The sequence below is a fragment of the Thermobia domestica genome, chromosome 13 (genome assembly GCF_964235325.1).
Source record: "Thermobia domestica chromosome 13, izTheDome1.hap1.1, whole genome shotgun sequence".
Taxonomy (NCBI): Eukaryota; Metazoa; Arthropoda; class Insecta; order Zygentoma; family Lepismatidae; genus Thermobia; species Thermobia domestica.
The window spans coordinates 188,208,279-188,232,776 of NC_137466.1; the positions used below are offsets into that span (position 1 = coordinate 188,208,279).

Below are 24,498 nucleotides of genomic sequence, written 5' to 3' on the forward strand. Positions count from 1 at the left end.
GTTTGAGAAAGCATAGTTTTCCGGTGGTCTCATATAAATTTCATGAGGTTCTAACAGTAGTCTTCGATGCCAGGCGATGAAACTCCCCAACGGTTGACAGTGTTTACACCATAATTGTGTATATGATCACGCATAACCTCGACATAGGTGTACCAATTTTTTATTATTTTCTTTTTGTTTGAAAGAGTACTAATTCATGGTGGTTTCATATGAATTTTATTAGGACCTGATAATAATCTTTGTGCTAGCCTATGAAACTCCTCAGTGTATGAGCGGCTGACAGGAGTATTTACGATTTTGTTTCGGGAAGGTGGGCTTTGCTAACTTTAGTCCTGGAAATTTGAAAATTCTTTAAGATATTTCATTTACTTTAGTATAGTAAACAAAATTTCGAGGGGGAAGGGCTTAAGCCCGGAAGCCCCCCTAAAATACGCCACTACCTGACAGTATCAATATTGTAATTAACATACTATATTGATCCACGTACTATATCACACGTAACTTCAACATATATGTATGTATTGATTTTGATTCTTTTTTAGTTTCAAATTGTATACTTTTTCGCAGGTTCCACATAAAGTTTATGAACAATTGAAGCTGATAGTATTAATACCGTGTGTATGTTCAAGTATAGTTCCGTAACGTGTAGACCGATGTATAATTTTGTCAGACATGTTTCGTAGGTTGACCCACTTCATAGGAAGTACTGTCCTATCTTCAGTTTAGGTATCTGACTAAACTACATGGGTAACGAAAAACTTCGAAAAATTAAGAATTTAAAGAAAAAAAAACTTCAAAAACGGGCTAACAACAGAAAATAAAAACTGTTTGAAGCCGACTTCAACAAAAGCATTAAAACCAGAAAGTAATAATAATAACATTTTAAAAACAGAAAATAATGTAGCCTATACCTTAATATTATCTATAAAAAAATTTGAAGTTTGTGCAAAGCTAAACATATTGCCTGTATATGCTTACAGGGAGTAATCTACACACCCCCAACACCCCCCTAACACCCCTCCAAATTTCTTTACACACACCCCTGGATGGAAAAGAAATACTCCCCCAAATCCAATTGTATCAGTCAGTATTATAGGGTCAATAGGTTATTTATTACATCAAGTTAAAAAAGGTTTATCGTTTAAGAAACTAGGCAATATTCTTATTTATTTATTTCACTTCAAAATACGAAGCGACCTCGTTCTCATGTACGGCTTCGAGAACCACATGATCTCATTGTTTCGGGTGGTGTTTCGATCGAAACAATTGACAAAACAGACCAGCTGATACCTACCCTTCTGGGCTCCGCGGTCGTTTCCGAGAAAAGATATTGATAGACAGATGCAAATGACTGAAATTGGCAACGTCTTCAGCGGTCATTCACCTACCTCCTCCTCAATAAGGAAAAATGTGACAATATAGTAATAATCCTTTTCCAGATTCAGTTGTAAGTGCTACTCTGCAACAGGCTCACAACCAAAGGGGGGCTAGGGAGGGCCTGGCCCTCCCTTAATTTTTCATGTCCCCTTCAGACCTCAATACAATACGCAATTTAGATATTTGTAAGATAATTTTTAATGACTTGGCCCCTCCTAACATATTCATGTCCCCCCCCCAAAGCTCTGTGGCCGGTTTCGAGCCTGCTCTGCAAGAGGTGTATAACGGACGGGTGTAGTCAAAACGTTTTTAGAAATGAAGAGATCGATCGAAGTAAGAATTATATATATTTTAGACTGAGTTTAGTGTTATGCAGGAACGCATTTGGGGCTAGCTTAATTTTTTATAAAGTATATTTTTATTCACGTAAATTCATTGAGTGGAATAGGGCTCATAGCGAGTCACTTTTTAAACTAAAATTTACTTTTTTTTTCAAGTTGGTCACTAAAAGTTACTTTTTTTTCAAATTTGTCACTAAAAGTTATTTTTTTAAGAAAAAAATATAAAAACAAATGGAAAAAGGCAGAAACTTGTTACTCATTACTCTTCTGAAAGCTTCAGTACTTGCTGCCACATGTGAAACAGTCAGTTTATTTTCACTTCAGCTTTTATTCTTTCTAAAGCACAGTGGACGGTTGGTGGATGCTTAAATTCTCAAGGTGGGGTTGAGAACCCTTCTGTGTCTATTCTTTCTTCTATCATAATAATCTTTTAGTTTTCTCTCGTAATAGTTAACGCTCTGTTGAACGTTGTGTGTGTGTTTGTCTGTGTGGTTCATCATGTTCGTCTTGTGTTATGCTTCTTGTATGTTCTTCTGAAGAGTAGGTGATGAATTTGAATATTTCATGTTTTTGAGAACTCTTAATGCGAAGTTAAATATAATGTCTGGGATAAAGAAATTCGGAAATAGGCCAGAACTAGTTCCACTTACTCAGAAGCTTTTTACATCTGCTAAGTCTGCTTTCCGTAACTACAAAGCATAGTTTGAAAACCTAAGAAAGGAGGAAGCTCAAAAAGAAGAAGTAAAGAAGAAACAAAACAACAAACAAAGAGAGAGGTGATGGAGAAATTGACAAAGGAAAAAAGGGGCATGATGAGATTTTGGTCACTTTCTCGTGTGCTTTTGGCCATTTTTGGACACTTTTCAACTATTTACAAGAGACCAGACCACAATGAGCCCAGGGATTATTAAAATTAGGGTATATTAAAGAAGGCAAAACAGAAAGATACAAAATATTTGTGAATTGAAAAACTGGATTTATAGAAAACAACTAAATCAATGAATAATTTTCTTATGAAAGATATTCAGAGCGAATAACGTAGCCAGGAAGGGGCAGGAACGGAGATTAAGAGATCAAATAATATTACAACAATTAATGTTAACAACAGGGTTAGAATATTAAAATAATGAAATTAGAACTATGTACAGTATAAATTACTAAACGAATGTAATTTCAGCATGGGACGAGGGAATTTTTTCCGAATTAATATTTTGGAAAAATTTCACCCACTAAAACTTGCTGGGGGTGAATAAATTGAAATAATGGCAGAATTTTGCAAAATAATTACAATAATTCGTATGTAATCAATTCACGTGTAATTACTGGGTAAAACAGTGGAGGTTAATTCCTAATACAGTGAAACCTCTCTTAACGGGCATCTCTCAATAGTGGACATTTCATAAGAGGACAAACTTTCTTATTCTTCCATTCCATAAATATGTGTGGTGTGGTGTTATGAGAGAGAACCCTTCCTTTTAGGGACACCTCTCATTTACGGACAAATAATCGTGTTCCACCAATGTCCGTTTTGAGAGGTTTCACTGTATTACTTAATTTCATAATAGTAATATATGTTCAAATGTGTAAACTTACTTTATTGAACCTACCACTGCGAAGAGCTGATATTATTATTATTTATAGTAGTATTAGTATAGTAGTAGTACTAGTAGTAGTAGTATTGCAATAGTTGCGTAACAAAATATACTGTTTTCTTGTTTGAGTTTGTTTAAAAATTATATCACTATTCTGGGAGCACACCCCTCCTTGTATTTTGAACACACCCCCAAGTAAAAATTTCTGGCGTACTTACTGTATGCTTATGTTCTTAAATGTTCGCGATTAGCTTAACTTGGCTCGTAATGGACTGTAAAACAATGGAAACTTCGAATTTACTGGTTTTAGGTTTTATTATACCTTACCAATCACTGGTTATCACAAACCTTAAAATAAACCACACAGTACATATAATAAGTGTACTCGTGTTCATTTCACTTAAACAACAATTTTAACCTGAAATTTTAGAAGAAATATTACGCTTTTCGTCCCTTATGCACCATCCTTCTTCAACGTCCTCTCCATCTTGAATAACAAACGAAATCTAAATTCCGAAAAACAGTGTTTGTAGTTCTTAACAAATATTACTATATAATATAAGACTTACCATGTCTAATATAAAATCAGTTTGAATGGTAATTTTACAAGCCATTAATTTCTTAGTTTGGCACAGACTTCAATTTTTTAATAGATAATAGCAGTGAATTATTTTCTTTTCTTTAACACTTTATTATTTCTGCTTTTAGACCTTTTTTAAAGTCAGTTAATATTCTTTTTTAAAGACGATTTTATTACAATTCCCTCAGTCAGTCTTGGGAAGTAACGTAACGGAAGTAACGTGTTACTTTTTAAGTAACGTTTCCTAGTAACGCGTTACATTTTTCCAAAGTAACTGTAACGGTAACGTGTTACAAATTTTTAAGTAACGTACCTAGTTTGTGTCACTTTTTTCTCGTTACATTTCGGATGAGTAACTACAATATATGTATATTTTTCGGAAACAAATGTTTCTTTCCTGTAAGTGAATTTCTCTGAGTGACCGAAGGTCACTGACACACAGAGAAACAGATAAGATCATGGTGCCACTTGCTGTTTTTGAAAGATGAGGACAGCCTCAGGGAAATTACGTGTGCTGATTGTAAACACCTGGAAGATTTTGTCATGGATTTTGACCACTCCAAATCAATACATTCAGTGGGACGAGTGTAATGGTACCGATAGTCTATTTTACTTTGATTGGTGTTGTTTTTATAAAGATAGAGAACGAAAATATTTTACCGTTCGAACATTTGAAAGAATACTTTTTCGTAAAAGCTGAGCATGATGGTGGACAGAATTTAAAAGTGTCTGAACTACTCCAGCGACAAATATTTACCAACAACTAGGATATTATAATTAACGATATACAGCAAGGGATTAATATGAATAAACTGTGTTCTGATGAGCAGGATTACTTTATTAATAGAAAATAGTTTGTTGATGGTATGTAATATTGGAGTTCTTTCAGATCAGTTTGCGTATTCCAGAGTCCCATTGATTATAGGGTTTAGAACAGGGTCGTAACTTGTGGGGGGCAACTGCCACCAGGGAACACACCCGCCATTCGAGGGGACCCATTTGAAGACAAAATTTTCTTACTCCATATACGATACAAACACGAAATCATAAATGAAGCATCAAACAGATTTACTACATTACATAAACAAGACAGCACACAAAAGGTAAATAAAACAAAAATGAATCGTGGGCCCATTTCGATATATATTAGGGGTAGTAGAAATAATATTTATTCGTATGGCTTTGAGATCTGTCAATATTGTTTTCTTAATTAATTTGTCATAAATGGAACGGTCCCAGGGGAGTAACTTACGCGCCCGCAGCCTTTGCCGTGCGGAAGGGCCCACAGGCTCCGGGGACCCATAAAGAGTAAGAGAAAGATGGAAAGAGGAGCCCAAGAATTAGAAAAAACATTTTCTAGGGAACCCAAATACGCGTATTAATACTTGCCCCCACCCCCCAAAAAAATCTAAGTTACGGCGCTGGTTTGGAACAACTAGCTTTAAAAAGCACGTATTCATCTTAGAGTTACTGGCAAGTTTCGAATCACCCGCAATTCATGTGTTCTAATTTTATTAGTTGTAGTGTAATGCTTCTCTCTATTCTGTATTTTAAATCAGGGTTGAAAAAAAACGTTTATTTTTTTAAAAGGCGAAAAGAACGTTTTTTATGTTTAAAACATACTCTTTTTTGTTTAAAACGTTTTTAATTTTTAAAACAAAGTACTTTGTTTTAAACAAAAAAGTTTAAAATATTTATTTTGTTTAAAACAATAATCTGAACAGGCATATATATTACATTTTTACAAGCTCACAGGTATTGCTTGCCATCTATATTCAACCGCTAGATCAAATTTCGGGAACTTCCCTAATCTCGATCCGTCCAAATGTTCAATTCCGGAGAAAGAAATCAGCATTTTCCCGACCTCCGTTCGCGGAATATGTGGTTTAGTTTCTTTGTGTTAGGTTCTACTGGTCGTCTGCGTTCTTCATCCTTAAACGCCCATTGGCGCGACTGCTGTGTCAGGGATTTAAACCTCAATGGCTCAGTCAGGATTTGGCAGGAAGATTGTTTTGATACCAATTTATTTCTGAAGGATACAGCTTTCCATTGGTGTGCATTTTATGTATGTGGAGGTACAACGTGACGGTGGGAGGAGGGTAAATATCGTTTTTTTTTCAACAGTTTTTGGGGGGCCATTTCCCCTCTTGGGGGATAAATTCATAAAAATTGGTAGGCGAAGCAGTGGAGTAGACCACTACATGGTAATATCGTGTATTTGTACTTCTTGCTTATATGGGGGAGCAGGAGGGGCAAAGTTAGCCAACTTTTGGAGTTTCAGTTTTTTGACGTAAATTACATTTATTTTTACAACTAAATTAATAGCTAAGCCCCTAATTCAGCTAGAAAGACGATTTGATACCAAAGTATTCCTGAGGGATGAAGCTTTCTGCAAGTATGCATTTTATGCATGTAGAGTGTACGTATGTATGGCCGAGAGAGGGAGGATGAAGTTCGGTTTTTTAAAATTTTCATCAATTTTTTTTCATCAGTTTTGGGGGCCATTCCTCCCCCCTTTTTGGTATGTCCATAAAACTTGGTATCTGAAGCAATGAAGTAGTCTCCTACATGATAGTAACCTGTATGTGTACTTGTTGTTTATAGAGGAAGAGGGGGTCAAATTTGGCAAATTTACGTTTATTTTCAGGACGGTTCCGTATAAGACAAGATATATTTCACTGAAGTGGTCTAGAAGCATAATTCTTGTTCATTTGATGTGTACAGCAAAAATGATTTCCATATAGACGTGGTACTATGGTGGGAGAGGGGAGAGAATGTCTAATTTAATGAATGTTTTTCTGCGCATAATATATATATTTCCTACATAAAACGAATTCATTACGCAATGGCAGCAATGACTACAATTTCTTATATTATTGTCACAAGTATGTGGTCTATACATTAGCATCATTTTGTCGGCGTAGGGTGACTACAAGGTTTGCCAGTGCCCCGCAAAGTCAATATTTTCATATTTTTAATGATTTTTTATGTCTGTTCTTTTTCTACGAATGCGGCGACAATTTCACGAATGTTACCTCATTGGAATCTGTGGTCTATAAGCTTTCCAACGGTGTATAAATCATGACTCTGTGATAATTAGGGGAGGTCACCAGAGCCCCGAACGTGAGAGTCTACCATTTTGTTAAAATCCCTGGCGGGCGTCTAAAGATTAATTGTGTTGTTATGCCGTAGACACTAATCATTGTTAGCTATTCATGTTTCAGATAGAGATGTATCTTCAAAACTGTTTAGTTAAAAAATGTCATTTGCTCCTTGTATGCTAATCACTGTTCTTTTCTATGAGTTGCATTGTATTTGCAGAGCATTTCTTCTAGCTTATGGTGTGAGAACTGTTCATTATTATGGAAATGATAGTAACCAAAAAATACTCAGCTTTTGAATTTGTGAATTTGGATCTTAGAATAGTGTATAGTATGTTTAACCTCAGTTATTCTAGGGAATTAAGAAATGTTCAAATACTTCACTTGAATTTCTGTTGGTTTAGTTATACACACATTGATGTACAGAATTTCGTTCAGTAATTGCTGTTATAATAAGAATATAACTCTGCTTGTAATTTACTCCATTCACAATGCACAAATCCTGCGGAGGATGGGTTGTTTGTTAGAAAATTAAATTAACTTCTTTAATTGATGTTTTAGTTGTTTTAAACATGTCCAAGCACCATCGAAAAAAAAACATGTTTAAAACAATTTGTTTAAAACGTTTAAAACAAACTGAATAAAACAACAGCCCTCGTTTTAAACATGTTTTAAACACTCGATTTAAATATTTTGCTTTAAACATATCAACCCTGCTTTTAATTTTACGTAACAATATTGTTATTATTTTGTAATTAGTTTAGCAGAATAATAATAAGCAGCATTTTCTTCTAACGCATAGAGATGGGCACAAATCGAGATAAAACTCGACTCGACTCGAATTCAAGTCGAATTTCGAGTAGAGTTAAAGGTAATTTTCTCGAGTTGAATTCCAAGCTGATTCACTGTTTTTGTTGTTGAGTTTCGAGTCGAGCCGCGTTTGATAAATGGCTCGCTCATTCAGCTCGTTTTAACTCGTTTAGAAATCATGGCCTGATTACACTGGAAAGCGAAAGCCATGAGAAATGGAATACTTTTAGTGTTGCTCACAAGAGTGGACACTGCTTGCATCTCGTCTCGTCTCAATAACGAGACCACAAGTGTGCACCCGGTGGAAGGTTATAATATTCGAACAAAGATCTTAACATTACATCTTACCACATTTATTTGTACCGTTTCCAACCATTTGGCATCAGCTAAAATACCCGCGTTATTCACAACAATATCTGGAATTCCAAGAATTCTCCTCGTCTCTAGAAGCATATCTGGAATTAAAGATTTTATCACTTGAGATAAAAATAAAATGAAGCACAGTAGTTTAGAAATGAAACGAATTACTTACGTTCTATACATCTCTGTCCTGTAGGCAAACGGAGAGACGGGAAGAATCCCGATAAACACCAATGGACAAGATTTTGTGCACTACAAATTCCCTAGTCTGGAATCAAACCAGGGATCTTGAAACAGAAGTGACTGTTCAACCACTGAACCACCATGTCTCGCATCTGGTAGAATGAATATCATATTATGAAACCATATTCAAAATATTTTCGAACATAAACACAAAACTGCTATATATACGGCTACATAATTTGCATGGAGATTCCATGAATAAGTAAGTCTTCTGGTATTTCAATCATATTTCGTTTTATTCGAACTAACGTTTCAAAGGCATCTGACTGCTTTTATCTAGGGATGCGCACGAGACGAGTCGAGACAGGATTTTCCTGAAAAAATTCGAGTCGAGACACGGCTCTTCCAATAGAGAAATATATATTTTTCGAGTAGATACAATACTTTTACAGCACATTTTCGAGACGAGACAGCCATAAATTTTGTCTAGTGCGCTTCCCTACTTTTATCATCAGAGGTGTATGGAAGCAGTCAAATGTCTTTGAAACGTTAGTGCGAATAAAATTAAGCACAATGAAACACTAAAAGTCTTACTTATTGAATTACAAACAAATATCTATTATAGTTTTTTCCTCGTTATCCACAAACATTATTTCAAGATTATTATTTATCATTTATTAATAGTGGGGACGAAAGCTAATGGGTTGGTTTTATTTATGTGCAAACTCAAGCAATATTTGACTGTCGCTATTTTTGTTAGTTTGTATGTATAGTACAAGAATTCTAACAAATTATGAAAATTTCTTGTTATAGAATCATAATATCCTACCACAAAATTCGTCGTTTCTACTGACATCACATCTTGTAAAGAAAATTTCGCCGCCACATTTCTGCTTAAGCTCTGCAATTGTTTTGGTCCCTAATTCGTAATTAATGTCACTAGCTGCAACCTATAAAAATAAAACAATATGTTATTTTTATTTCAGCATCTATACCTAAAATCACGAGAGGATTTAGCAATGTAGGCTAATAATAAGAGTGAAAGAAGCATTAAGAAATGTTTTTTATGATATATTTCTCAAAGGAACTGTAAAGTCGCGCAATTTTCATATCAAATACTAAACAGTGAGGGATACATCAAAGAAACAACAGAAGTCTCACTACCGATTTGTCGTGCAGAAGGACATTATGTCTCGTCGATGTGAAAGGGCTTAATATAAAGACATCATTGTATTCTAACGGGGCTTCGGAGCTCCATTCACAATTAAGAATATATACAGACACTAAACGCTATTCTATTTCCTTGTGGGTGATTACATAATGGTAGACGCGGGCATAAAGCTCAGCCGATATCTTCACTATTTTTGTTTCAAGTTATTTCGATAAAATTATAGATCAAAGATGGCCCGATCCACGTGGACGATTAGCCTGTTCTAAGTAAAATGGTTTTTGAATTATTCTCTTTTTGTTCACCTCAACCATAGGTTGGTGGGCAACATGGAAATTTTACAACTTTTCTCTCCATTGGAAGAGCTGTTTTATACTTCAAAAAGGCCTCTTCTTCGTTACTGCGTCTAGATATTTCATCCTTGGTTTTCCTCTTTCTGGTTTTCCCTCTGCATTTCCCTCTATCAGCGCGGTGATCCAATCGCAGTGCCTAATAAGATGGCCAAGCACGCTGTTTCTTCTCTTCTATTATCTTCATGATCTGTCGTCCTTCATTAGCTTCCTTTAGTAGGTCTTGATTCCTTTTCCTTTCGGTCCATGATATGCGCAGTATTCTGCGCCAACACCCCATTTCAAATGCTCCCAGCTTGGATATTTCAGCTTTTCTCAATGTCCACGTCTCTGATCCGTAAAGCGCCACGCTGCATACCAGTGTCTTAATAAATCGTTTACGAACGTCCAACGACACATTTCTTGATGTTAGTAGTCCACTTTTCCTATTGAATGCTTTTTAGCCTGAGCTATTCTGGAACTTACGTCTTTTTCACTTCTTCCGTCCGAGGATATTATACTTCCTAGATAGGGGATAAGGACTTTTGAATTAATTCTGTAAAAATAGTGGGGGCACAGGTGCCGGATTTTAGGGATGTTATGATATATAGCTTTAGGATTGAATAAAACTATTTTTTGTCTAAAAGTAAAGTTGTTTTGAAATTTAAAATGAAATAAAGAAAGAGCTCGACACTCGTATACTTATCTGTCGGCAGCCATCTTGATCCGACAATAAACTCGGCGAAAAACTTGAAATCTCACTTGATTAGTCAAATGATAGTACATAGAAGACCTATTACTTGCGACGACGGAACTAACTTTGGATTTGGAGTCAGCTATGAGGAAATTTTTAATCTAATCGTCGATTGGCACGTGGTGTACCCAGACAAGAAAGCAAGTGGGGAAATATGACTATACTAATCCAAAAAAGTGAAATGAACTAATGGTTGTTTTTATTTAAGTTACTATTTGCTACAATAGTAGAATCAAAAGGGTAGCAGAGAGGTATGATGTATGGTTAATTTCGTAACTAGCATTTTCGCACTGAATCTACTACTCATAGACAAGCGAAGCAGATGAAAGCACGCTGATTACTATGACAACCTACGACATCACGTGAGAAAACGACAGCAGCAGCAATACTTTGCGACGAAATTCAACGGTAATTGGTTCTTTCGCCATGCTGCGAGGATTAAAAAAAATTAGGGTCTAATAAAAAACATTTTCATAGCGCATGTAGGATGATACGTATCTGTATTGTATTCTTGTCTCTTGCTTAATGGCCGAATTACGGAAAGACGGCTTCTCAAACCGCGAAATTGATGCCACTACAGTAATGCGTATGTAGAAACGATGGACAGAAAAGATACATACGGAGCCATGATCGGACTGTGGATCGCACAATATGGCCATACTACGGGATGACAGATATATTCATAGGCCATAACGGACCGTACGCAATCGACCGCAACGTCAGCTGGAGCACGTTAACAGATTATGTGGACATGTTTGCGTTGACAGCTCGAAGTTGTTAGATGAGATCTTGATTAATTGAACGTATGGGTCGACTTTCGTTGAGCAAGAACCACAAATGCCTTAGTCTGAACACCGTTCCTGGTGGCTTGCTGAGTGAGAGATAATCCTGTATTTGGACAAATCCTACTTCTACGTTGTAGAGTGATGGTTGCACCTCGTTAGAAGTTGCAATGGTAAGCACAATCTGTAAGTATATCTTGCGGTGCGTTATAGCGGTGGCACTGAAAGTGTGATGGTGTTGGATCCCTTTGAATACAACATGCGAGCTAACAAGCAACGTACAGAACAAGGCGCGATCAGATACGACTCAGATTAAGGCATAATCTGTCAAGCCGGATGCACTTCCATGCACAGACACTGTTGCAGTTACTTATCGCGTACCATTTGTCGTAGGGTCTTGCCCTATTATTCTCCCCTTCGAATACACGTTTGTTTTGCCCGAGTCTTCTACACTTCGTCCCGTCCATACCATTACACATATGTTTTTCGAGGTTACATCATTGGTTTTCCTTTTGCATTTTACCTTACATTGATATATCATACACCCCGCTTCTCATTTCAATACCTTACGCTATATCCAAGATGGCGGCTTTCAAGATGGCCGCCAAGTCAGTGTTATAGCATATCAAATATCATGATATCCTAGTGCGGCCCATCCTTTCCGTTTCCAACATAAACTGGTATCTTGCGATGTTTACCTTATATCATATTGTCGCGTGGTGCGTTATGTGGCGGAGTATATCTCCGGTGTTTCTGGATGGGGGCAGCTCCAATTTGGCATTTTTCTATTATGTGTTCTCTGGGCGAAGTTTGAGTCGGATCTGATCGTGCCTTGTTCTGTACATTGCTTGTAAGCTGCTACAAATTGAGAACAACTTCGCTGTTGATCGGCACATCAGAGATTAAAATTCCGAAAGTAAATGTTTAGAAAACAACAACAACTGTGTCTACTTATTTTGTTTTCATTGCAAGGCTTACTTTACTTAAAAAAAGAAAAACTCTTGTATATTTTACAAACAAAAAAACTTGTTTATTTTATATTTTCGTTTCCTGTATTTTGTATCAATGTTATTTATTAGTGGGGGGTATTGTGTAATCCCGTGTGCATTTCTTCTTAAAATTGAACTAACACTTGATTTTTATTCTTTCGGTGATGCTTTGAAATTCTGTCACCATTGCCATTTTTTTCGTTCATCCGAATCCAGTATGGTGGCTATCAAAGATGGCGGCCTTCGCGAATGAACAGCGCTGTCTTTAAAAACCTATATCTCCCAAACTAATTGATCAATCTTCATGCAACAAACACCAAACGACGTAGAAAATAATAACTTTTTAAAACTTGACAAGAATTATTACTTATCATTGCAATTAATAACGTGAGAAATAATTTTATTTCAAATTTTGCACATTTTATGATGTTTTCTTTATATTTTTTAAATAACAAGTAAACGACAAATAATTGAGAACAACGTTGTGTGCCTTTTAAAATAGTAATAAATTGTCTTTAAATTGTCATGTATATCATTAACTTTGGTTAAGAAATAACGAAATTATAACAAATTAATATTTTTTTGCTTGATTTTCCCACGTGAATAGAGGGGGCTAAGAGTAATAAAATAACCAAAGAGTCACTTTGCTGAAATCTTTCCAGTTGAATGTGTTGATATTATGATACGATGAAAGAGGGATTGAAGTGGTCCCAGTCTGACAGGCTGGCCGAATTCAAAATGGCGGCCATCAAAATGGCTATCATAACGAAAACATTGTTTTCGCTCACATCCGGTAAGCACCTATTATATTGATCCGTGGGTGATATTTCTGATGAGCGAATCTGGTACTCTAGTTATTGCTTTTACCTCTGACAACCGAATTCAGAGCGTGCAAGCACATGCAAATAAATTATCCTCTATTCCAACGTTCTGCTCATGCTTTCTTTTGGTATTAATTCGATCATGTTAAATATTGTAAAACCCACTTTTTTTTGCTTTAACAGACTTGTACGATGTCCAAGGAATCATGAACTTCGCAACAGGTTTTGGTCCACAACGATCATTTTCTTCTTGTGAATCACATGTGCTTGAATTTGCTATGTATACACATGATGACATAATCCACACAATGCCCTTGTCATTGCACATCTGTAGTTCGTCACTTGCTTTAGAAATACAATAACCTTTGTGAGTCTGTGGTTGAGGAACTGGAGCTAAAAGCTGACGAATGCACACACTTGGAGCAAGTTTTTCGTGACTGATCTTACCTTCAGGATTGAAGCGCAACTTCTGAATCATCGTTACTTTATTAGAATACTGCTTTTGATACATTACCGTGCAAGTTCCGTGTAAAGTGTTTTTTCCTGTGGCTGTATCTTCATTAAAGTCGATGTTATCAATAGCAAACCACACTGGCTTCTCTTTAACTGTGAATAGAGGTATATGAACATTATCATATTGTCTCACTTCTGTCTGCATTACATGGGCAAATCTAACTTCAATGTCCTCTATTTTCTTATAATTAACTCCATTTACAATTTGCTTCTTGTTTTAAGATGAATGAGTAGCGGAAGCCCAATGGTTAATGGTGTATCATTGATCAGCTTGTTGTCGGAAATTACTATCGTCATGTTTTGGATGATAGTTACGACAACCAATTGGCATAAGTTGTTCACGACTTTATTAACTTCTTCAGCTCGTCGTGTTGTATGAATCTCTGACTTACAGCCTTGTATCAGCCAACGTATGAACTGTTGGAGGATTGGCAGAGAGCTATACCCGTCAAAATATCCATAAAATTTCCCGTGTTCACTGGCAAGTATTTCGTCACGAATTATTTGTGATGCTTTGAGTACTGCAGTTGCGTCAGCATGAGAAATGTTTTCGAAGCTACGAACGGCCTTTCCAGTTGTCTTGGAAGCGCAGAGATTCTCAGGAGCGTTCATTTGTGGTGGACGGACAAAGTTCACATTTGGTAACTTCTTCGGTATTTGTGATTTCAGATGACGCTTATAGTTGTCATCAACTATCTTTTTAGTTTTCTCAGAGAGAAGATTAAGATAAATTGTATTGACATCCCGCATACTTATTATAGCATCTTTATCCCGATAATATGTGCATTACAAGATATTTAGTAATTCGATGTCAGGCAAAACGTCTGTCGAAGATGTTAACAATCCAGTTTCATGTGGTTCTGATAAAGATTTTCTTCTAGTATACATCTAACATTTGAAGTGGTATTTCATGTCATATGCAATTGCGTCCCCGGGTTCGTTCAACAAGGCGAGAAGGCGGCACTCCAATTCATCAAAACTATTTTCAACAACGTTCTTAATTTTTGCCCGATGGACAACGTCTGCAGTAAATGAAGTTCACCCTCAGCCTCTTGACAAAATATGCATTTGTTTTTGTCAAATGGAAAGGTAGAAGACCTTGTTGAACTTGGAGCATCCACTATTGTCTCCGAACTTGCACTATTCACTGTTAATTTCGATGGACGTCTTCTTTTCGCAACCGTAGGCACTATGGAGCCATGTTTTAAAGCCTCCTCATATCTCCGCTTCGATTTATCATAGTGTCCTTTGTGAACTAAACTAGAATAACAGACTTTGTGGAAGAATGCTACCTTTTCCTGCAGATGCTCAGGAGATAACGGTTTAACAAGAGATGCGACCGCTGAATTCTGAAGATCACCAAATTTGCTTCTGTCCACTGCAATTGTTATTAGCTTTTCTAGTGATTCAAGAGATGGATTTCGAGTTATGTCTCCTCTATTCTGATCCTGACACACGATACAGAGATTATAATCAAGTTCTTTCGGATTTGGTGACACCACCTTGTCAGTTATTACACAGTTTCATTTCTGAAAATACAAGAAAGAATTGGGGAAACATTCTAGAAACGAAGAGTAAGTCACAAGAGGACTAAAGGTAACGTAAAGCAAGTGATAAGATACAATACTTACGTTGCAATTGAAATTCAGTAAGTAAGTAACAGTTTCCCCTGCTAACTATGAGTAGTTCCACTTTTCGCCGCACTTATATACTTTGTCCGAGTACTAGAAAGTTCCAGAAACTTCCATTGACTTCAAATGGAACGTTCTAAAACCCCATTGAATTCTAATGGAAAGTTCTTGAATGTTCGAGAAAGTTCTAGAACATTCTATAATTTTCAAGAAAGTTCTAAAACGTTCTTGAATTTTCGGGTAAGTTCTAGAATGTTCGGGCAAGTTCTAGAAAGTTCTATAATGTTAGAAAAAGTACAGGAAGTTCTAGAACGTTTTAATAAAATGCCATGGAAGCCTCTAGAGCCTCCTAGAACTTTCCATTAGAATTTTATGGCTATTTCTGGAACTTTCTAGAAGTTTTGCATAATTGTGATATACTGGAGGTGCGCTAATAGGGTTGTCTGTCAGGGTATAGCATGCGATATATCAAACTACTTGTTTTGGAGAGTAGATCACGGAGAGTAAGCAGTTCATGGTTGGTTTTCCTATAGATCTCGGTCTCCCTCTACTCATGTGGGAAAATCAAGCAAAAAAAGGAAATATTAATTTGTTGTAATTTCATTGTTTCTTAACCAAACTGAATGATATACATGACAATTTAAAGACAATTTATTACTATTTTAAAAGGTACACAACGTTGTTCTCAATTATTTGCCGTTTACTTGTTATTTTTTAAAATATAAAGGAAACACATCATAAAATGAGCAAAATTTGAAATAAAATTATTTCTCACATTATTATTTGCATTGATAAGTAATAATTCTTGTCAATTTTTAAAATTTATTATTTTCTACGTCGTTTGGGTTTGTTGCATGAAGATTGGTCAATTAGTTTGGGAGATATAGGTTTTTAAAGACAGCGCTCTGCATTCGCGAAGGCGGCCATCCTTGATAGCCGCCATACTGGATTTGGATGAACAAAAAAATGGAAACCGTGTCAGAATGTTAAAGCATCAGTGAAAGGACAAAACTCATGTGTTAGTTCAATTTTAACAAAAAATTCACACGGATGTGTAATTTCAGACATAGCGCACCCCAGTATATTTGTAAGAATGTGTTTTTGAGTTTTTATACGCCATAAATAAGGCTTCCAGGTTTTTAGACTAAACACTTGGAACACTCTATGAAGATTTTACACTAAAAACCGAGCACCCTATGAAATTTTACAGTCTAGTCATAATTTTGCTCTTCGGTTTTACTGAAATATCAGAATTAACTAAATAATAAATCAACATTCACCAAAAGTGGGTGACAGATAGTAGATTATTCCTATTAGTTGAGTATCGATGACTATCAAAAGCGACATTTATTAAATATTGCAATATTCCCTCTATTTGTAAACAACAACATGTGTATTTCTCTACAAGGATCGTCAAGCATCCGACATAAGTCATCTACGAAGAAGTACGAATAAGAACACGGAAAAGCACGAAGGATCCCTACAACCCTTCCACCTTCAAATTCGGCTATAAAAGAGCACATAGAAGGACATAAGACTTCAGTTCCAGCTGATCATTCCTACCTTTCTCTTCGCGCTGCTCTGGGCATGAGAGACTACCTAATCTTACCTCTGCGCTACTCTGGACAAGAGGGTCCTATACTATCTCTGAGCCACTGGGCACGAGACACTATTCCACCTCCGCGCTGCTACGGGCAGGAGGTTCAACCTTATAGAGAAAGGACAAGGGCTTAGAGAAAAACTACTTATCTGTACCATAGCATACAAAGAACTTATAAAACTTTTGTAATAAAAATGAGGGAAAAGAAACAACCCGCGTACCGTCTCCTAAATACATTTAGAATATAAAATGAATATTAACATGTTTTGAAGAAAAACCGGGACATTTTCTCTTCGACAATTTTAGGGAGGCTGATTATGTACATTCTGGTCTGTTCTGCTTAACCGGGACGTCTCATATCAGAGCCCAAGCCGAAAAAAAATTACTAGAAAAAGAATGGTGAATTTTCCTTTAACCATTAAGAGTTATTTTACTTTATCTCCTTAAAGGACATTATGTCATCCGTGTACAACCTTGATTTATAAATAGATTTTGATAAATCATTGCTATTAAGAAAAAAAAGGTTCGAAACTAGATTCTTAAGGTGGATCAGGTTCATATAAGGAAAAGTCTTTGCATGCTTATATGTATGTTTCTCGCTGACTGAGATCTTAACTAAATTTAATTAACTAATCTCAACTTAAATAATTAGAGTTGAAAAGAAACATCAGTGAAACTTACCTTGCAACCGGCCTTAAGTAATACTCTACAAAAATCTAAGCCAATGCCATCAGCGGCACCTGTTACGACAGCTATTTTACCACTCGGATCCATCATTGCTTGACCTGATGTTGTCGTGACACCTTCAGCTAGTTTGGTTTCAGCTCTTGATCCAGAATCGATGGCTAATTTAGCATCCGACCTGGAAAATAGTTTGTTTTTTCAAGGTTGTTGCCAGATTAGCTGGTATGCTCCTGTAGTTCAGCTCTTGGAGGCAAGATACATAGGAATAAAAGGTAAATGGTGTGTGCACCAGTTAATTGCACTGAAATATTATTATTTTATTATTTAAATGAATGTAGATTTTAATTTTCCAACTTCTTTGATTTCTTTAGCATGGTCCCCTTTACTTTATAAGGCCTTTGGGGTGAGAGATCTGGGTTCGATTTCTGGAAGGAGCTCATGTGATTCGGAACCCACATTAAACTGTAGGTCCACGTCGCATATAGCGTCGCTGCTGAAACGGTCGCTAAATCAAATCAAATCAAGAAGCTGTATTTTCAACGAACTTGTGATATTTTCAATTCTGAGCTCTCCATTCGATAGAGCATCAAAAGCTAGCCTATCTGAGAAAGTGGTGGAATTTTTCGCTTCACTCTTACCGTTTCCAAGATATTGGCCAAAAATGGCTGATTTCCGGAGCCATATCTCGGGAACCATAAGTTATCGAGAGATGATATTGATGTTAATCAATACCTAAGAGGATGTGAATATTTTGGGAACCAAATAGTAACCGGTGGCCACTGGTTTAGCCAGTGACCACCAGTTAATATCGGTACGAAAATGTTTACTATCCTCTTAGGTATCGATTAATACCAATATCATCTCTCTATGACTTACCGTTACCAAGATATTGGCCAAAAGATAGTTCCGATTTCGGGAGATTTAAAGAGCCGTATCTCGGGAACCGTAAGTCATCGAGAGATGATATTTTGTGAATTTTTGCGAGAAACAGAAGGTGCGTATAAAAAGATTTACTTTTACATGTAGGAAAGATCACAGTTATCCTTCCAGCTCCATCTATGCTCTTGGAGTATTCTCAACTGGTTTGTATATATATTATGATCGTTACGTATAATTGTCAATCAGTAATCTTAATATGACAATCAAAGAACATACAAAGGAAAACTTTCCTTAAAAAGTAAAAACTGTCCGGACATCTCTAAATCAATTTTGTGAGCCCCGGTTCGAAACACTCATGGTCCGAAACACTCGTCAGAACCAAAGCCTACAAAAAGTGGTCGATCTCCCTTCAATACACACACATGTTACCATATAAACACAATCTCTAGTTAGGCCGTGAAATACTTGTCTCTTTCACTTAATTTTGAGTTGAGTTCGAGTTTAACATCCCGTTCAGCAGCAAGGCTATATGAGACGTGGACCTACTGATTAACGTGGATTCCGAACTACATGAGCTCCTGCCGAGAATCAAACCATACTTAATTTTATAGGATTCCCCGTAGTTGGGCTATCTCGAAAATAAATTCACTTAAAGGATTCCCGATGCTCATCTTATGTAAATTATTGTATGAATAAAATGTATATCTGACAATAAATGTATGTAAATACTGTAACCTGGGAGTACGTCTTAATTTTTTTTAAATATACATTCTTATCTATTAGACAAAATAAAAAATGAAATGAAGTCTTTGAGTTTTACGTTCCACTCTTATTCCGGTTAGGCTAAAGGAGATGATGATGATGAGAAATGAATGAAATGGTGGAATGAAGAAAGTGGGAGGAAACGGGAGAATCCCGAGAAAACCCACGACCGTGTTTGTTCACCACTAGACAAAATAAATACTGTAGTTATGTTTATAGTAGGTATGGCAATTCCGGAATTTTTAATTTCCTGATTCCGAAAAGTAAAATAGGAAAAATTCCGGAATTCGCAAAAAACCGGGATATTTCCGAATTCCGGATTTTTTCCGACATCGGATTTTTTTCCGAAATCTGGAAAGTGAAATTTCAGATTCCGGAAAATAAATTTTCGGGAATCCGGATAATTTTTCCCATCCCTAGTGAGTTGTGTAAGCTCCCTTTGCAAATTGTATCCAGAAAGACGAAAAAGCGTCATAACAAATGGGGCTTTGTGCAGCTTTTTAAAAGAGTAAGAACCTTTAGGACTATTTCCCAAAAACATTTTCAATTTTAATCTTATTGTATGAAATTTAGTTTGGATCGCTTAACGAGAGATAGAAATATGAATACGCGGCTACGAACATCGGTCTTAAATATCAAGGATAATTCTGAAATGACGACGGACAAAATAATTGTCAAACGTCGACGAAAATGTCAACCCCCGAGGAATCAAACCCTACCAACAGTGACATAATTTTGAATGAAGATTTATAAGTTAGTTACCAACCCGTTTAGGTCTCATTGCAGAAGATTCATTTCAATTTCTAGAAGATACCAATGCACTTTAAAAAGCTCTAGATATAGACGAAACTACACTGTTAAACAAAGTTTCATCATAGTGTTTTATCTTTGAGGCGAGATCTTAGTATCTCTTCAAGAGACTAATCAGCAATTAGTAAGATTTCAAACAAGCCTTTTTAACGGAGCACTACAGATTAACGCTTCAGAGAAAATACTTCAAGAGCTTTAGTTTACGTACCAAACTCTTTCGCAACCACTACCGCAACGTTCACGGATTTTCTCCTGTGTGAACAATTCTGTCACCCATGTTGTACGCACATGTGCCCCAAGTGCCGAGAGTATTTCTATGAAAAACCCATAGATTCGCTACGCGCATGGGAAAAGAAGCATTAAAGCTTCAGGATTGGCTTTCGGAAGAAATAATGGTTTCTCCTCGTAGTCTGCAAGTGTAGGAATCACCTCAACTGGCATGTGTGAGTAAACCTTCTACGACAAACGAAGAACCGTTTGAACTTATCTGCTCACTTCTACACTTGTGTTCGACTCAAACAACTTTCACCATGTTGCACTGACATCCGACGGTGAATTCCGATTGGTTTCAACGTCTTCAGATAACAGAAATCTAATGACACTCCGCTACTCCACGTTGGTGCAAACCTGCAATGGTGCTGCCATCTTGTTTCACTGATTCCCAGCATCGTGTTTGCGAGGCAAGCGTGCCAGACCTAGCTCTAGGATATCACAAATAATAATAATAATAATAATAATAATAATAATAATAATAATAATAATAATAATAATAATAACAAAGAAGCACAAACTGTCGAAGTTTTGTATTTTTTATACAACTTCTATGGTTATTCATTGAATGGATCTTGTCTAAGGGTGGAGAAAAATTAAATTAAGATAATAATATGGTTTTAGGAACATCGAGTACTGTACCTTGAAGGCTGTAATTGATATAGGAGCCTAGTCAGGGGTAAAAGTGGATCTGAAAAGGTAGGAGGACGGTAGGTAGCGGCATGACGTCATGCCGTTCCCCCTGCCTATATTTGCCCATTGTAATGTTTTAGGAACTGGAGGACGCCTTACATATTTTTTCGAGGTGGGGTGACGGCATCGCCGAGCGTTCCCCCTGAGCCTAGTAGTAGAAATTACAGTGTCTGGATAACAATAAACTTGCGGCAGGTTTGGTTATCGGTTGAAGAAACCATTTGTTGCACTGAAGCATAACATATTGCTACAAAAACTAGATAATCTAGAATTCAGAGGTCAAAAGCTATGAAAGAAACTGTTATGTATAAAATATTAATAAACAGAAAAATAAGGCCTTAGAAAAATAATTGCATTCAATTAATTATATTAAAAATATATTTAAAATAGAGCACAATAAAGCATAATTTGCAAAAAATATTAAAAATAAAGCAATATTATTTTTTAAAAAATCAAGCCTAATTTGTTACTATTACTACTATTATTATTATTGTCACTATTACTAGAAATGCTATTAAACTATATAGCTATTTGATATAAATAGCAATAGAGAATTCTGAGGCATTCAGCTTACGAAGACTAAGAAATATGTACACAGCAAAATAATAATAATAATAATAATAATAATAATAATAATAATAATAATAATAATAATAATAATAATAATAATAATAATGTGTTGAAACAACACAAAATGACTACCACTTTAGCGTGTTACTTGTATATCAATTCAATACTATGCTTTTTTTAAAACAAGAGTTTCATTCCCATCCAATCCAACACCATCCAGAGTAGAAGGCAACACCTTCTCTGTGGCCAGAGATATTTTCAACTTTGTGGATTATGAGACATGGAGAATGGTTTCAGGTTAATTATATAATAATATGAATTGAAGTAGGGAACTAATAACAAAATCAAGTTGATGATAATGTGTCAGAGTTGGTTCTTGTGATAAAATGCTTGTTGAGTACATGTACGGAGGTTATGTGCAATATATATGTGGATTTCGGTGGTAGATACCTCGATCTGGATTATATTAATCTATGGCTTCGGTGCGTTCGTATATAGCTAAGAGATGATCCAGTGGTTGGTAGTCATAGAGTGGTACAGCAGGAACTTGGTCTAAAAGCTCATGGACGATTGGATGTGGCAATTTGATTCAAGTCGCTATGTAGCGTTCACGTAGATGGTACAGGTGCGGCAAACTGGTTGAAAATTGCGCACGACGATATATTTCAGCAGTGAGAGTATCGAAAGCAAAAGAGTAGGCCAGACGTAAGTCGTGTCTTTCGAGAAATTTCAGGCGTTCATAGAAAGTTGGTGCTGCTGATAACCAGGCAAGATGTCCATACGTGATTACTGGGCCGTAAAAGTTTTGTATTAAGATCCCACGTGGTGCATTTAAGGTTTCGTAAAAGTTTCAAACGGCGCCGGATATTAGCTTCCACTGTTTCAGATTAGGCTTCCAGGTAAGATGTTTGTCGAATATTACACTCAAATATTTGAGACTGTTTTGAATTGGTATTGGGAAGTCAGAAAGAGTTAAATGTAAACGTTCTGGATTGCGACTTATACAGGATTTATTACCTTTGAGCCCAAAGAGAGTCATTTGAATCTTATTTGAATTCAGCTTGAGCTTCCATTTCAGGCACCATGTAACTAGTTTGTCCAAAGCTGGTTGTAGGAGTTAATTAATGCGATCAACATAAGATCCCAACGCTATATAAGCGGTATCATCAGCAAATTGTAAGGCATATAGTGGTGGCTGAGGTTGAAGCACGTCGGCTATATAAAGAATATATAATAGAGGAGATAAAACAGATCCTTGGGGCACACCGACGCGGAGTTGAAAGGTGTGTGACTTTGCCATGTTGATCTGAACAAAAGCCTGGCGCTGATTGAGAAAATTGGCTATTAATCGGACATGGCTGTGAGGAAGCAGACGTTTGAGTTATAAATTAGCCCCTCATACCAAACAGTATCGAACGCTCGCTCAATATCAAAGGAGATCAAAACAGATAATAAACGCTTATTAAAATGGTTGACAAATAGTGTAGAACGTTTGAGTAACTGGTCAGCAGTGCTATAGAGTGGACGGAATCCAGGTTGAATAGTTGATAGTTTGTTCTTCATTTGTAGGTAGTGATGTAGCCGTTTTACCATAAGGCGTTCTAGTGTCTTGCTAAACACGTTAGTAAGGCTAATGGGTCTGTAAGATGACCCAGTAGTTGGGTCTTTGCGAGGTTTTAGAAAGATCACAATTTTAGCAAGTTTCCATTGAGTTGGTAAATAGCCTGTAGATAAAATAGTTGTATACAGAGAAGCAAGTAAAACTAGGTGTTAGGTTCCGACAAAGCTCTACTGCGAGCTAGGCCGAAGTTGTGATTAAAAATTTCCCACAATGTTTCACTACAAGTTAGAAGAAAAAGAAATTAGTAGCTTCACTGTAAGCTAAAGACTTTCTGTTTAGGTGAGGTACTTCCTAGGGTCTACTGCAAGCGAGGAAAGGGGATTTGACCAGCTAAAACTGATGTTTGTTTATGGATTTTTTTTGGTTATATAGCTGCTCCAAGTGAGGTGGTGGCGCTGCTGTTTTCTTGTTGTTATGTGACCAGTAATGTCGCTGTTGTCTCCGTCGTCTGCAGCAGTAATAAATCACAGTAAGACGCATACGGTTGAAGTTTGTAAACAAAAATACATGTTGGGTGTTTGTAAACACAACTATGCAGAATGCGTATTTTCGAAATACTCTGAACTCTAGCCATAAGGCATTATGAACGGGGTTACGCTTGGCAACAATGTAGGAAAAATGAATGACGTCTATATCGCGATCCTGTTGGTGACATCACGAGTCGACCAACATACAGCACAAAGTAAACGCCAGATATTGTTGGCCCTCGTAGCCGAGTGCGCTAGCGCAACTTGGTAGTAAGGAAAATTGTTTCTGGCGTGGTTCAAACCCTGCCTAAGAAGTGTTTTTTATTATTAAATTTTTTATAACACTTCTATCGTTAAAATGATATTAAAAATAATATTCAAAAAGTGATTTAACGATTATTTTTTAAAATTTTCATTAAACTTCTTTCATTAAAACAAGTTTGCCCTTGTACTTATACAGATCCTTAGCAAAAGTAGTAGTAGTTGTAGTAGTAGTAATAGTAATAGCAAAAGTAGTAGTAGTAGTAGTAGTATTAGTAGTAGTAGTAGTAGTAGTAGTAGTAGTAGTAGTAGTAGTAGTAGTAACGGGTTAGAATGCAATTCAGCATTCATTTGTTTCCGTGCGATGTTGCCAAAAGTAATGCCTTCTGGCTAGGGCTGAATGTATTTCGAAAATATGCATGCAGAATATTATAATACGTAAATGGATTTACAGAGGAACAACAATAATCATAAACTCTAATTCCTAGTGAATATTGACTATGTAGTGGAGCCATTTTTAAAAAAAGAATTAGGGATAATAATTCTTTCA

At 36.3% G+C, this 24,498-nt stretch overlaps 1 protein-coding gene across 7 annotated transcripts in view; it reads right to left on the reverse strand.

The window, feature by feature from the left end:
* LOC145668866 (uncharacterized) overlaps positions 1-24,498 on the reverse strand; it is a 131,548-nt gene that overhangs the window by 8,930 nt on the left and 98,120 nt on the right. For all 7 annotated transcript variants that reach the window (XM_081737093.1, XM_081737094.1, XM_081737091.1 and 4 more), the window contains 3 exons: positions 17,613-17,793; positions 9,174-9,294; positions 8,150-8,256 (listed from right to left, as the gene is read on the reverse strand). In XM_081737093.1, coding sequence (XP_081593219.1) covers positions 8,150-8,256; positions 9,174-9,294; positions 17,613-17,793 — 409 coding nt within the window. The remainder of the gene's footprint in view (positions 1-8,149; positions 8,257-9,173; positions 9,295-17,612; positions 17,794-24,498) is intronic.